The sequence below is a fragment of the Pseudophryne corroboree genome, chromosome 6, assembly GCF_028390025.1.
Source record: "Pseudophryne corroboree isolate aPseCor3 chromosome 6, aPseCor3.hap2, whole genome shotgun sequence".
NCBI classification, from domain to species: Eukaryota; Metazoa; Chordata; class Amphibia; order Anura; family Myobatrachidae; genus Pseudophryne; species Pseudophryne corroboree.
In genome coordinates this window covers 76633927-76648183 of record NC_086449.1, presented here as the reverse complement: position 1 = coordinate 76648183, position 14257 = coordinate 76633927, and the positions used below count along the sequence as shown (strand labels likewise).

The following is a 14257-nucleotide window of genomic DNA, read 5'->3' as shown; positions in this document are numbered from 1 at the left end:
CTTACTGAAGTCTGGAGGAGGGTCATAGTGGGAGGAGCCAGTGCACACCAGGTAGTCCTAAATCTTTCTTAGCTGTGCCCAGTCTCCTGCGGAGCCGCTATTCCCCATGGTCCTTACGGAGTCCCCAGCATCCACTACGGACTACGAGAAATAGATTTACCGGTGAGTAAAATCTTATTTAAAGTGCTGGTTTTTAGAAGTGGAGATGTTGGCCATAGCAACCAATCAGATTTTAGCTATTCTCTTCTAAAAGGGCTACTTAATTAAGTAGAATCTGAGTGGTTGCTATGGGCAACATCTCCACTTCTAAAAACCCACACCTTAGTAAATTTACCCCTAATTAACCATATCGTCCGCTGTCTCCCATTCATCCATGTTGCTGTAAAGTAATCCCCCCAATTATTATTGTTTTATATTTAAATAATAAACAACTTGTAGCACATTTGTTCTATTAGAAAGACAAAGTCCAACTTCCGTTACTAACCGATGACTGGTCTTACAGTCTGAGACTTGTAGTTCTACAATTGCCTGTTGTTTTGGCCTTTTATAAATAATAGTGCAGCTACAGTTTCCATCACTTTTGTTTATCAGGGTGACGAGAAGGTGATAAAAGAGGCTTTTCAGAGCCACGCCGTGGAGAGGGCAGCGATGAAGAGTAAAAGCGGACAGGTAACTGGTGACGTTTCGTGAATAAAGAGCGTTTCCGCACTGACCTAGGAAATATTTTTGTAAACATTTTTAAACCAACATTATCCAATTTTTTACTGTATTGTCAAAATTACAAATTTGTTGGGGGTGCATCAAGGGTATCAGTAGTATCCTACTGTTAGGTCTAATTGTAAACGAGAAAAGAAAAATTAGACCCTTGTTTGGCGCACTTATTAGTAGAAACAAAATGTATGATTATATTAATTTTTTAAATCCTCTGAATAAAAGTTATGTTTTAAAAAATTAATATAATCATTTTGTTTCTACTAATAAGTGCGCCAAACAAGGGTCTTATCTTTCTTTTCTCTTCTTTACAAGTGCTGACGTGTGTATATCTATGCGATTGGTCATATATTGTTACCGGTTTTATAATGACTTCCTTATTGTATGTCTGTATCAAACAATATTTTTACTGCGTATATTTATATCTTATACTTAATATCTAATTGCAATAGAGTACATGGTTTTTAGCCTTCATTTTGTGGTTACAGCTCACTCACATTAGTTTGTGTTGCTGATATTCTATATATATCTTCTCTTAGCATACCCTGCTCCCAGTGACATGAGGTGAGGTGAATGGCTGGGGAGGCACACATGGGAATAGGTCTGAATGCTGGGAGCCTGTCTCATCCCCCTACTCACTGTGACTCTCCCAGGGCCGGTGCCACCATTAGGCAGCTTTAGGCAGCTGCCTATTGGCGGCAGCATTTGAAGGGCGTCGCTGAGTGCAACAACAAATAAAAATTAAAATGAAGGAAGTGACTGCTCTGTGGGTGCCATGAGGGATGTACGGCACCCGCTCCCCCTGCTCTCCCTGCATAAGATCTGGAGGATCAAGACCACGTCTGGTGCTGTTCCCACTTTCCCCCCACCCTCCCGACCTGATGACGGCATAGAGGATCTGCTCCCTCAGCCGAGTCGTCAAGCCGGCAAAGGAGACAACAAAGCTGCTGGAGCTCGAGGAGCAGGCGGGACCTTCATCCGATGCGGAGAGGGCTAACCCAACCACTGGTGGATCCCCACCTCGCAACTCATCCTCATCCTGCTGAGAGGTGAGTTGCAGCGCAGAGACGCGCAGGTGCCTCGCCATGCATTGTTCCCTGGCAGCGTCCAGCATCTGCTCTTCCTGCACCTACAGTATGTGCTCCATGCAGGTGAGAGTGAGCCACATTCTCCCACACCGTGACTGCTGTGTGGGGCTGTTATCCCGACAGTCTGCCCCTCCCACCGGTGCTGTGGATACGCAGGGGGGCTTCTATGTGGTTCAGGAGTGAGCTTGAGTTCTGTGTAACATTAACATATATATTATAATATGTATAGGGAGGGGAGGGGTCAGGTGTACGCTGCAGAGGGAGGGTTAGGATTAAGCTGCAGGTAGGGGTGGTTATGCACTCCTGGGGAGGGTTGGGGGGGGGGGGTTAGGCTGCAGGAAGGGGGTGGTTAGGGTTAGGTACCAGCAGGGATGGTTAGGGACTGCTAAAAGACCCCTAAATATCCTATCCCTAATTTTTACCTGAGGGCTCGTTATTTTGGCGGGCTGGAAGGGGGGGCTGACTATTTGCCTAGGGGGCTGAGAAATCTTGCACCGGCCCTGGACTCTCCCCTCACTACACTAAGCTACAGTGTCCATTCCATTGAGTCTCCTGTCTCCTACCTGCATCCCTGTGCCTTCTCTTGCTGCTGCTGACTGAGCTCCGACTACCGTGCACTTCCAGGTCAGTGAGCTCCGACTACAGTGCACATCCAGTGAGCTCCGACTACAGTGCACATCCAAGTGTCCATCAGTGCACAAGGCCCGCCCCCATACTCAGAGGCATGCCTCTATTAGCTCCCTTTCTGTGCAGTGTTTCTGCCTGTGGTGTGGCCCCGCCCCCAGCTCTGCAAAGCAGTGTCTGATAGTAGAACCGAGGCAGAGCTGTTGCTGCCTCATCTCTCATCTCCCTGCAGCTCCAGGGATCTCCACAAAGCTGTTGAGTGTTAGCTATAAAATTAATTACAATAAACAAAGAAGATATTTACATTCTAACTATCTTATTTGTATTATCCTAATCATTTTTATATAAAACCTCAGGAGTTTGACGGAGTATGACAATCTGTATACCCTGACTGCACGGCCCTGCCTGCTCCCTATCTAACACAGCTGCTTCAATGTTAATAATAACGTCCCGTCCAGTTTTGAAGTCTCTAAATCAGGGGTGGGGAACCTGCAGCCCTCCAGCTGTTATGAAACTACAAGTCCCAGCATGCGTTACCAGCTGATCAGTGGAAGATTTGCTGGCAAAGCATGCTGGGACTTGTAGTTTCACAACAGCTGGAGGGCCACGAGTTTGACATGCCTGCTCTAAATAATAGATCAAAATTGTCAAGGTAGAACAAACCTGTCAGCGATATGAAAGTTTCTTAAAGCTTCCCTGTATGATTTTCAATACTTAATGAGCTGGGGATCAATGGATCAACAATGTTATGGTCGACAGTTACAAAAGGTCGGCAGTGCTTAAGGTTGCAGGTACAAAAGATCGACAGAGTCAAAAGGTCGACACGACAGTGGTCGGCACATAAATGGTCAACGTGTTTTTGGGACAAATCTTGTATATTTCATGTTATGTGACCACCATCAGTACAGTCAGGGTTGGGTTCGGGTGACCGGCGTTTGGGATCCCGCACGGTCACCATACTATCCCGTACTTTAGATTGCCAGCAGGTGGCGGGCAGCGCAACTAAGCCACTTGCGGGCTCGCTGCGCTCACCGCAGGTTCTATTCCCACTCTATGGGTGTCGTGGACACCCACAAGTGGGAATAGTCCCTGTTGGTTGGCATGCCGACTCTCGGGCTTTCAATTACTCGGGATTCCGGCGTTGGTATAGTGACTGGCGGTCACATAACGACATCCCGTACAATCGTGTGCCTTTGCAGGCTCTCTTCACTCGCCACTGGTTGCTATACCCAATAAATGTCCACGTGGCTAGTGGGTAATCAAGCAAATGTTCGAAAAACATGAAAAAGCCACAAAAACATGTGTCGACTATTGTCATGTCGACCTTATGCAGGTCATAGACATAGAATTTGACGGCAGATAAGAACTACTTGGCCCATCTAGTCTGCCCATGAGTACGCACACACTTACATACTACGGTTAACTTTTGTTGGAAGCCAATTAACCTACCAGTATATTTTTGGATTGTGGGAGGAAACTGGAGTACCCGGAATAACCCATGCTAACACGGGGGGGAATATACAAACTCCACACAGTTAGGGCTATGGTGCTGTGAGGCAATGCTAACCATCACGCCATCCGTACTGCATATTATGTCAACCTATTGACTGTTGATACATACATTGACACTCTATCTTACGGATACCAATTTAATTATGTAGAAATATATTTATATAATAGAAATGGAAATTCTTTTCAGTTCCTTGTACAAAAGGCAGTTACGTAGACCACCTGTGGACCCCCATTCCTGTACTTCCTGATTAGACCTTCTCTTATTTGTGTGAGCTAACACCCCCCTTCCAACTTTAGCTATGGGGGGGGGGGGGGTGTATTAAACCAGTGGTTCTCAACCACGGTCCTCAAGTACCCCCAACAGTTCATGTTTTCCAGGTCACCTAGCTGGTGCACAGGTGTATTCATTACTCACTGACACATTTTAAAAGACCCACAGGTGGAGCAAATTGTGAGGAGACCTGGAAAACATGAACTGTTGGGGATACTTGAGGACCGCGGTTGAGAACCACTGTATTAAACCATCTGACAAGTAGAGAAGTTGCCTAGAGCAACCAACCAAACAGCTTCTGCCTGTCATTTTATAAAATGCACTTGATAAATGCTAACTAACAGCTGATTGGTTACTATGGGAAACTTCTCCCCTTCTCTAGGGAAGGCTTGATACATTTCCCCCAAATACTGGGCACGGGATTGTTTGTACAATTCTATGATTTCAATAGAACCTGGAACCATTTACATCTTGGTTAATCCAATCCACCGATTCCCTGTCCATTTTGTGTCCTCTCAGGCCGCCATCCAGCTGATGGACCAGAAGCTCTGTGACAAGGTGAAGCGGCTTAACGCCTTGCGCCACCAGACGGATGTCCGTAGGAGACGCTTGGGCGAACTCCAAACAGGGTACATGAAGAGCGCAGCCGGAGAGCCGGGGATAGATGAGAGCGCGGCACAGGAAGAACAGGTGACCGCAACGTCCGATTACGCTGGGGGCAGTCTCTGTGGGCAGCTGGTGCGGAGTTGGTTAGAGCTGGTTCGGTGGAAAGGACAGTGTCTGCCAGATGGCCCTGCATTGCAGACACGGAATGGCACATTTCCTGTCTATATTATGATCTATACAACAGCTCATTGCGTGACCTTGCAGTGGGCAGCAGGAGATCTCACCTTAACACTATGATGGGAGGTACAGGATCTGTCCATCATTTCGTCCCCCTGCTTGAAAAGTAATGGAGCCTTTACATCGTTGTGTCACTTTATGGTAGGAGGGACAGGGTCTTTATATCATCATGCCCTGTAGGTTAATGGACAGTGCGTTTCTGTCACTCATCATAACTTATGAACTAGTTACAAACTGTGCAGTAACCTAGAATGAGCAGTTGCTTACTCTCCTATGGCAGTAGGGGACACAGCCACTGGGTTATATTTCACCCCTGGAAATCAGCGCTATGGGTAATAACTGACTCCCACTCTTCTGCTCCATGCTTCCTCCTCAGCTTTTTCAGTGCCTTGCGTAGGGTGTGGGTACAGGGCTTTGGGCCTTTGCTGAATTCCTTACAGAGCTCGGATTCTGTTGGACTTACCTCGTTAACCCTTTGTCAGTCCTATGGCCATTGCCTACTAATCTTCTGGTTTCTACTGGGGGATTATGGTAATTTTTAGACCGACTGTGAGACCCTGTTTTCAATTAATGTTATCACAGCCACATGTCTCGTCATGACACGCCAACATATTACGCAAAGCTGTACATTGAAAGGATCACGATAACAATACAGAACATACGACAACACTGCACAGAAAGTAAAGATGTCTTTGGCCAACTGTGCTTACAATCTAAGTGGTGTGGTGCACATTTTATACATATGGTAGCGGAAAACAAATGTAGCTGGTGGTCAGGAATGTGCAGGGGCTACTGTAATGCAGTAACATTATCAGCTGCCAACCTCAAAGCCGCCATTGTGGACTGGCTTTTCAGCTGTTGAATGGATTGAAAAGAGACGTGCAAAGTGGAGATCTATAAGGGAAACTAGAGTGACATTTGTAAATGCTAGGATAGTCAGCTGTTGTCCTTCCTCTTCTGGCTCTGGAGACGGCCTTGTGCTTTTGTGCTGCATGGGCACTCCTGTGGGTATCGGAGTAGCTGTGTTCTTGGTATTATAAATTGCCATCATACCCACTGTTGGAGACATAGACGTTAGTAAGGCAGCTGCTGCCACCAAGCAGGCTGCAGAGATCACCAAAGGGGGAACAGAGATGGTAACAGCAGTGACAGAGTAGCTCTTGGGGTCCATCAGCTGAAATCAAGTGGTTCCAGTAGGACGTCTTGGTGTGAAGTCCAGTAGGACATCTTGGTGTGAAGTCCAGTAGGACATCTTGGTGTGAAGTCCAGTAGGACTTCTTGGTGTGAAGTCCAGTAGGACTTCTTGGTGTGAAGTCCAGTAGGACTTCTTGGTGTGAAGTCCAGTAGGACTTCTTGGTGTGAAGTCCAGTAGGACTTCTTGGTGTGAAGCCCATTAGGACTTCTTGGTGTGAAGCCCAGTAGGACTTCTTGGTGTGAAACCCAGTAGGACTTCTCAGCCACACCATCTAATGTCCTACTGCCTACGCACATTACTTTCTATTTGTTAGAAGATCATTATGAGGGATGTAGGACACTGCTCTAAAATGCAGCCTCCTGTAATCACCACCTTCACACCAAGGGCCGGGGCAAAGGACTCCTTTAGTCTGGAGTCAGGACCTTGTTATGACTTTGTTTGTCCCTATAGACGGTGGTCAGGATCTGTAGGACAGTGTTCATATGGAATCCCATGCAGCTTATCCAGTGGATACATTATATACTCGAGGCTCATGTACACTGGACGAAGAGGGCCAGGCTCTATGGTCACACAATGTATTCTGCTTCTTTATGGTTTACTTATTTCATCCACAGAATGAAGCCACAGAACAGGAGGAAACTCCTCACCAGGTTATTTATCTCTGACCAAGCTCTGCTCCCACCCACCATTCTGCTGTGCAATGTGATCTACTCACCGCTCTCCTCTGAATCACACATACGCTTCTGCTCTCTCATCCTCTGGTGTGTTCTGCTGTTTCCCCGCCACCGTGTTTTACCCCCTCTTCTGCCTTCCACAGACACTTCGCCTCTTAGAAAACAGACTGGAAAAAGCGCAGATGAAATTGCAGGAATCGGAACATATATACAATGTATACGAGAAACTTAAGGACCACATGCAGGTGACGTAGACTCCGCATCACTGTCCCGTCTCCCAGTCTTGTGTCTCTGTATCCTCTCACATCACATATACTGACACTGGTTCTGTTCCTGCAGGAGGAAAGTCTGACGTTTCAGTCACAGCTGGATCTCATAGAGGCTGAAATCCTGCAACAGAGACATGAGTTGAAGGAACTGCAGACGATGAACAAGGATGCAGTGATGTCACGGGACATGGCCCGGGTATGAGGCAGGCCTTAACATCCCTCAGATGGGTGTGGTTCATCAAATCGACAGTGTCTAGGTCGACAATGTTTAGGTCGACCACTATAGGTCGACAGTCACTAGGTCGACATGGATGGAAGGTCGACAGGGTTTCTAGGTCGACATGTGCTAGGTCGACAGGTCTAAAGGTCGACATGAGGATTTTTTATTTTATTTTTTGTGTCGTTTTCTTCGTAGAGTGACCGGGATCCCAAATTAGTGCACCGCGTCCCCTCGCATGGCTCGCTTCGCTCGCCATGCTTCAGGCATGGTGCCTTCACTTCGCTCGGCACATTTTACCGTTCCAATCGTAGTCCACGTGGATCGTTAAGTATGAAAAAATTCAAAAAAAGAAAAAAATGTGAAAAACTCATGTCGACCTTTAGACCTGTCGACCTAGCACATGTCGACCTAGAAACCCTGTCGACCTTCCATCCATGTCGACCTAGTGACTGTCGACCTATAGTGGTCGACCTAAACATTGTCGACCTAGACACTGTCGATCTTCAGACCGGATCCCCCCTCAGATACCAATATTATATGGGTTGGGTATGGGATCCAGACAGTCAGGATGCCAGCGGCTCTCTATTACATTAGTGCAGATGTATAATACACAGATATTATCAGTACTATGGCAGCATCTGCAACATGGACAATTCTACCCATTATCTTCTACAGGCAGATCTTCAGCACCAGGAGGAGGAGTTTCACCGTGAACGCAGGGAAAGGGAGCGGATCCTGCTGGATTATAAGCGTCAGGCGGAGGAGAGACGCATGTATGCAGAGCGAGCAGAAAGAAGGGTGAGCGTTTACCTGTCACTCTCACCAGAATGAGGGTCGGAATTGGGGAGGAGCAGATTGCGCTCTCTCGCCCCCTTCCCCATTTGTTGTGTGCTGCTACCTGAATTCGCTCCCTCCTTTCCTCACCTCCATATTCTGTAACCACTACAGCGGCGGGGGGCAGTAAGACCCCTTCCATATCAGACCTGTCAGTAGGATACTGTAAGTAGCGGTGGCTACTGTATTTTTATATCCCATATATGTATGTTTGTGTGCATGTATCTGTAAGAGCGTGTAACCAAATTGTGCCTATAAGTTGGGGCGCACCATGCGTGTTACTTCCAACGTCCACCTGAGCGTCAGCCGGATTACATCCTTTTTATCAGCCTTCAGTTTTATATAATAGATAGAACCCATAGGGCAATATATAAACTCAATAAAACCAAATCACTGTCCTTTCCATCTTAGGCTCAGCGTGTTACTCTGCCGGGTGAGGATGCCGCTGTGGAGACCCAACTGGTTCCAAGTGGACAGGAGGAGGAAAAAGTAATCCGCACCTACCAGGAGGCTTTTCAGAGAATCAAGGAGGCCACAGGAGTGACAGACACCCAGGTTAGCGAGGCAGGGGCTGGAGAATTACCCTGGCTACAGGCTGAAATTCAGTGACAAATGGGTGACCAATTATCCAGTAAAAGGTTTGAGATAAAGTTTAACACAAGTGTGTTTCCTAGATTTCCAGCTGGGATCTTTATAATGAGGATGTTCTGATATCTCTTCCTTTTGTATTTAAAGTTTATCTCTGGAACAGCATTTGACCAATAACTGCTTGGATCTCTGTTTGCCTGAATATCTTCAAGTTCAGGGAACGCCCATGTTGCAAAAGATAACTGTTTATTACTCTTGATCCATCATCAGGAGGTTGTGCGACGCTTCACTGCGCAGGGAGACATACACCGCCACCTGAATGAGATGAAGAGCGAGAATGAGAGGATCATTGTTCGGCTGAAAGAGGAAAAGGAAAGACTGCAGGATGCCTTCCAGGAGCTGAAGTACTCCGGGGAAGCCAAGCTGTCCAGGTATAGTACTCATCGGCACACTCATTTGCACAAGAGACCTTAAAGTCTAAAGGCTTCTGGGGAAGTACATATGGAACCCTACTGGGTTTCATGTGTGTGTATGATGTTATTCAACCTAACGTGGGCTTAACACGTTTCAATACGGTAAAATAACCCAATGTGTTATGGCCAATGTAAGCAGAAGCAGGCTTTGAGCTCTGCGTTCTTCATGTCCCAACCAGTGGTCAACAGGTTCTGGAGGAGCTCCAAGCTCATCTGCAGAAGGAAGAAAAGAGAAAAGAGAAATGCAAGGAGGAGCTGGAGAAAATGTCCAAGATCCTAAGTACGGCAAAGTCTGGAGTGGAGCATCTAGCCAGCAAAGTCCAGCACATCAAGGTGGTGAGTATCAAGCTAGCCCCTGGGACTTCTCATGGAGCTGCCTTCGATAGAAGGCCATGTTAGATAATGCCGAAAGCATAAGGCACTGGGGTAACAGGTTTACGGATATGTCTTTTCCCAGCCCAGGAGCTATTTCCCCGCTAAGGACCTGTCTCCTCATTCAGACGAGTATGTCCTCGATCTTCTGGCCACGACAGAGCAGAAACTAAAGAAACTTTTGGATCAGCTGGAAGGACAGGACATCGTAGAGGTCCTCAGACAGATGGAAGACGAGGAGGTGAATTGTGCCTTACTTATAATAAGACCAGTTAACTGTACAATCACATCTGACGTACTTACGATACTGTTACACGGCCCTTCCTATAGATCAGGCCTAGGCATCCTATGGATCGTGAATTCCCTTCAGGCTAGGCAGACGGTGGTTGTGGTTCTGCAACAGCAGATGAGCTATCATTAATGTAGAGTATAATGATGTTTCAAGTTACCTTGGAGCTGCACCTGTATAAATCGGACTAATTTTAATATAATTTACAGTGGGACACCCCTGATCCTATAGATAAGGAATCTGATAAATAGTAAATATCTGCACATTTCCCAGATATACAAACTATCAATTAGAAACAACTTAACATTCCAGTAGGGTTATTTACTGATGAAGACAGTAATCTTATAGCATCAGACATTAGCTTTCGTGGAACTTGTGCGTGTTAGACAATGAAAGCAAACATCTGATTGGCTCTTTTTTCCCCCATAGCTATTAGAGCAATCTATATGTACCTATCTCTCACAAAGTCTGTGTTTTCTTGCCCCCAGTTCCAGGCCAGCATTGAAGGCAAACTCCCAATATACAATGTGCGCATCCCGCTGCCCGCCACAGCCAGACCAGACACGTTTGATGGTAAGTGGGCCTGGCAGTACTGAAATGGAACAGTGGGTCCGTAAAAAGCTTTTCGAATTGGAAAATTTAGGTTGAAGTCCAATACCGCAGCTGACCTAGGGTATATAGACTCTGATCCTTTTCTATTGATAATGCAGTGGTCAGCAACAGGCTGTCTGGGGTCAGTGGACAGATGTACTACTGGGATGTCACTGGCTGAGTACAGGGCATTCACACAGTCTAGGCCTGAGTATGCTCAGAGCGAAGTGACACACACTGGCGTCCTGCTCACGCTGCATCGGCCCCTATAGCCTTACCCTGAGAAGCGCAGGCGCCTGTCGCCCACTGTCAATCAGTGTGTACAGCCTGGAGGGATTACAGCTCTGAGACTATGGGGGAGGTGTATCAACTCTTCTAGGAGAAGTTGCCCAATCAGCTTCTGCTATCACTTTATAGAATGTGCTTAGTAAATACTAGTTAATAGCTGATTGGTTACTATGGGCTACTTCTCCACATCTCCAAAATGTATATAACTTGATGCACCTCCCCCTGTGTTGTCCTCCCTGCACCACTCTTTGCGGTGGAAAGTGTACCCGCACCAGCAAACCCCTTTCAGAGTGGACCAAAGTGGAGACTGACCGCCGGTCACATAACTACATCCCGTGATAAGGGTTAGGCTGCGGGTAGCGTTAGGCTGTGCAAAGGGTTTGGCTAGGGTTAGGGTTAGGATTAGGCTGTGTTAATGGTCAGGTTTGGATTAAGATTACTGTAGGTTGTGGCTAGAGTTAGGTTGCAGTTAAGGATAGGCTGCGCCTAGGTACTGGCTGAGATTAGGCTTGGGCTGTGATTAGGGTTAGGCTGTGGTTGGGGTTACACTGCGATTAGGGATAGGCTGCAGTTATGGATAGGCCATGGTTAAGGTTAAGATGTGGTTAGGGATAGACTTCTGCTTTCAGAGCGGCTCATAGTTTTAAGCATAAATTCAGTTCTGTGCACCTACTGTACCACTGATATGTCCCACCCGTGGACATGCTTCTCATGAAGCTACCACTCGCAGGAAGACATCGGTGAGCATCAGGCCCGCAGGGTGCACTGTAGACTGGGCCCTCACTCTGCAGCAAGTATGGAATATACAGCAGTCAGAGATGGCCTGGTATTTATCTACCATAAAGCGGCTCCTATTATTTGCGGCCAATGCTAAACAGCAGCCTTTAGTGCAGATGCTGGAACACAGAGTAGCGCCTTTCCACTTGCAACTCTAAATACTGGGCGTGGTCTTCACAGTGTTATCGGGTGTTCAGTTTACGATAGGCACACAGTAAGAGAGAGTGTAAGGGAATGATAGCAGGCCTGAGGCCTATGGGCCTAAATCAGACCTGATTGCTGCTGTGCGTCTTTGCAGAGGGCTGTGATCAGATAGCCGCCGCCCATAGAGAGTGAAAACCCATCCCTTGCAAGGGTGCGAATGCACGTATACGGCGAGCGAATATTCCGCCAGACCGCGGACACCTGCAATTCCGTTTTTCAACTCGCTCACCATCAAATTATTTTTCCAGTCTGTGCGTAGCCCAGGACTTACTCCTACAGTGCGATACAAACAGGCTGATCGGGGCCGGAGCTGACGTCACACACCCTCCCTGAAAACGCTTGGGCACGCCGGCGTTTTTCCTGACACTCCCAGATAACGGGCAATTACCACTCACAAACGTCCGCTTCCTGTCAATCACCTTGCGAACGCCTAGCAATCTAAATTTCCGTACCGTTCTGTCGCTGTTTGGCGTCGCGCCTGCGCATTGCTGTCATTCGATAATCGGCTGCTGTGTGATTTCGCACAACAGTAATCAGGTCTGAATCGGGCCCAGCGTGTCCTAAACACATCAGGGGTGGTGGACAGAACTCCTCCTTATAGCAGTGACAATAAGAGCAGTTAAATATACAGCAACAGCCTACATACCGGTGATACAATCACTCCAGAATTCACTAGGATGTTACATGTACCTTCCTACAAGTCAGGCTTAGGCATCCCGTGGAACATCTTGCAGGAGATGAGTCTGTGTGTACAGAACACTCTGAGGCAGGTTTGCATGATTCTGGCACTTATGCCAATTTGCGCTATGTGCGAGGTGGGCTGGAGGAGGGCAGGAGTGCTAACATAGGCTTAGCACAAGTTTCTATCCTCAGAAAGGATACATGATAAATATAATGAGCAACCTGGGACCTGTAGGGATAGTGCAGGAGTTATATAACCCTTATTTCTCTTACGTCCTAGAGGATGCTGGGGGCCACTTCCGTACCATGGGGTATAGACGGTTCCGCAGGAGCCATGGGCACTTTAAGACTTTTTCAGAGTGTGAACTGGCTCCTCCCTCTATGCCCCTCCTCCAGACCTCAGTTTAGAAAATGTGCCCAGGCAGACTGGTCGCACTCTAGTGGAGCTCTACTGAGTTTCACTAAAAGACTTTATGGTAGGTTTCTCTGACGTCCTAGTGGATGCTGGGGACTCCGTCAGGACCATGGGGATTAGCGGCTCCGCAGGAGACAGGGCACAAAAATAAAGCTTTAGGATCAGGTGGTGTGCACTGGCTCCTCCCCCTATGACCCTCCTCCAAGCCTCAGTTAGGTTTTTGTGCCCGTCCGAGCAGGGTGCAATCTAGGTGGCTCTCCTAAAGAGCTGCTTAGAAAAAGTTTTTAGGTTTTTTATTTTACAGTGAGTCCTGCTGGCAACAGGCTCACTGCAACGAGGGACTTAGGGGAGAAGAAGTGAACTCACCTGCGTGCAGGATGGATTGGCTTCTTAGGCTACTGGACACCATTAGCTCCAGAGGGATCGAACACAGGCCCAGCCATGGAGTCCGGTCCCGGAGCCGCGCCGCCGACCCCCTTGCAGATGCCGAAAAGTGAAGAGGTCCAGAAACCGGCGGCAGAAGACTTTTCAGTCTTCATGAGGTAGCGCACAGCACTGCAGCTGTGCGCCATTGTTGTCACACACTTCACACCAGCGGTCACGGAGGGTGCAGGGCGCTGCGGGGGGCGCCCTGGGCAGCAATGAAATACCTATACTGGCTAAAAGATACATCACATATAGCCCCTGGGGCTATATGGATGTATTTAACCCCTGCCAGGTCTCAGAAAAACGGGAGAAGAAGCCCGCCGAAAAGGGGGCGGGGCCTATTCTCCTCAGCACACAGCGCCATTTTCCCTCACAGAAATGCTGGTGGGAAGGCTCCCAGGCTCTCCCCTGCACTGCACTACAGAAACAGGGTTAAAACAGAGAGGGGGGGCACTTATTTGGCGATATGATTATATATATTAAGATGCTATAAGGGAAAAACACTTATATAAAGGTTGTCCCTGTATAATTATAGCGTTTTGGTGTGTGCTGGCAAACTCTCCCTCTGTCTCCCCAAAGGGCTAGTGGGGTCCTGTCCTCTATCAGAGCATTCCCTGTGTGTGTGCTGTGTGTCGGTACGTGTGTGTCGACATGTATGAGGACGATGTTGGTGAGGAGGCGGAGCAATTGCGTGTAATGGTGATGTCACTCTCTAGGGAGTCGACACCGGAATGGATGGCTTATTTAAGGAATTACGTGATAATGTCAACACGCTGCAAGGTCGGTTGACGACATGAGACGGCCGGCAAACCAATTAGTATCTGTCCAGGCGTCTCAAACACCGTCAGGGGCGTTAAAACGTCCTTTTACCTCAGTCGGTCGACACAGACACGGACACTGACTCCAGTGTCG

The 14257-nt window shown here is 47.7% G+C and overlaps 1 protein-coding gene across 2 annotated transcripts in view; it reads left to right on the top strand.

Moving 5' to 3' along the window:
* Positions 1-14257, top strand: part of ODAD3 (outer dynein arm docking complex subunit 3) — a 45306-nt gene that overhangs the window by 8600 nt on the left and 22449 nt on the right. Inside the window, exons 4-14 of one of the 2 annotated variants that reach the window (XM_063931223.1) lie at positions 592-669; positions 4726-4896; positions 6859-6894; positions 7062-7163; positions 7258-7383; positions 8083-8205; positions 8653-8796; positions 9100-9260; positions 9482-9638; positions 9760-9915; positions 10452-10536. In XM_063931223.1, the coding sequence (XP_063787293.1) occupies positions 592-669; positions 4726-4896; positions 6859-6894; positions 7062-7163; positions 7258-7383; positions 8083-8205; positions 8653-8796; positions 9100-9260; positions 9482-9638; positions 9760-9915; positions 10452-10536 (1339 nt within the window). The remainder of the gene's footprint in view (positions 1-591; positions 670-4725; positions 4897-6858; positions 6895-7061; positions 7164-7257; positions 7384-8082; positions 8206-8652; positions 8797-9099; positions 9261-9481; positions 9639-9759; positions 9916-10451; positions 10537-14257) is intronic. The other variant, XM_063931224.1, reaches the window with a different exon arrangement.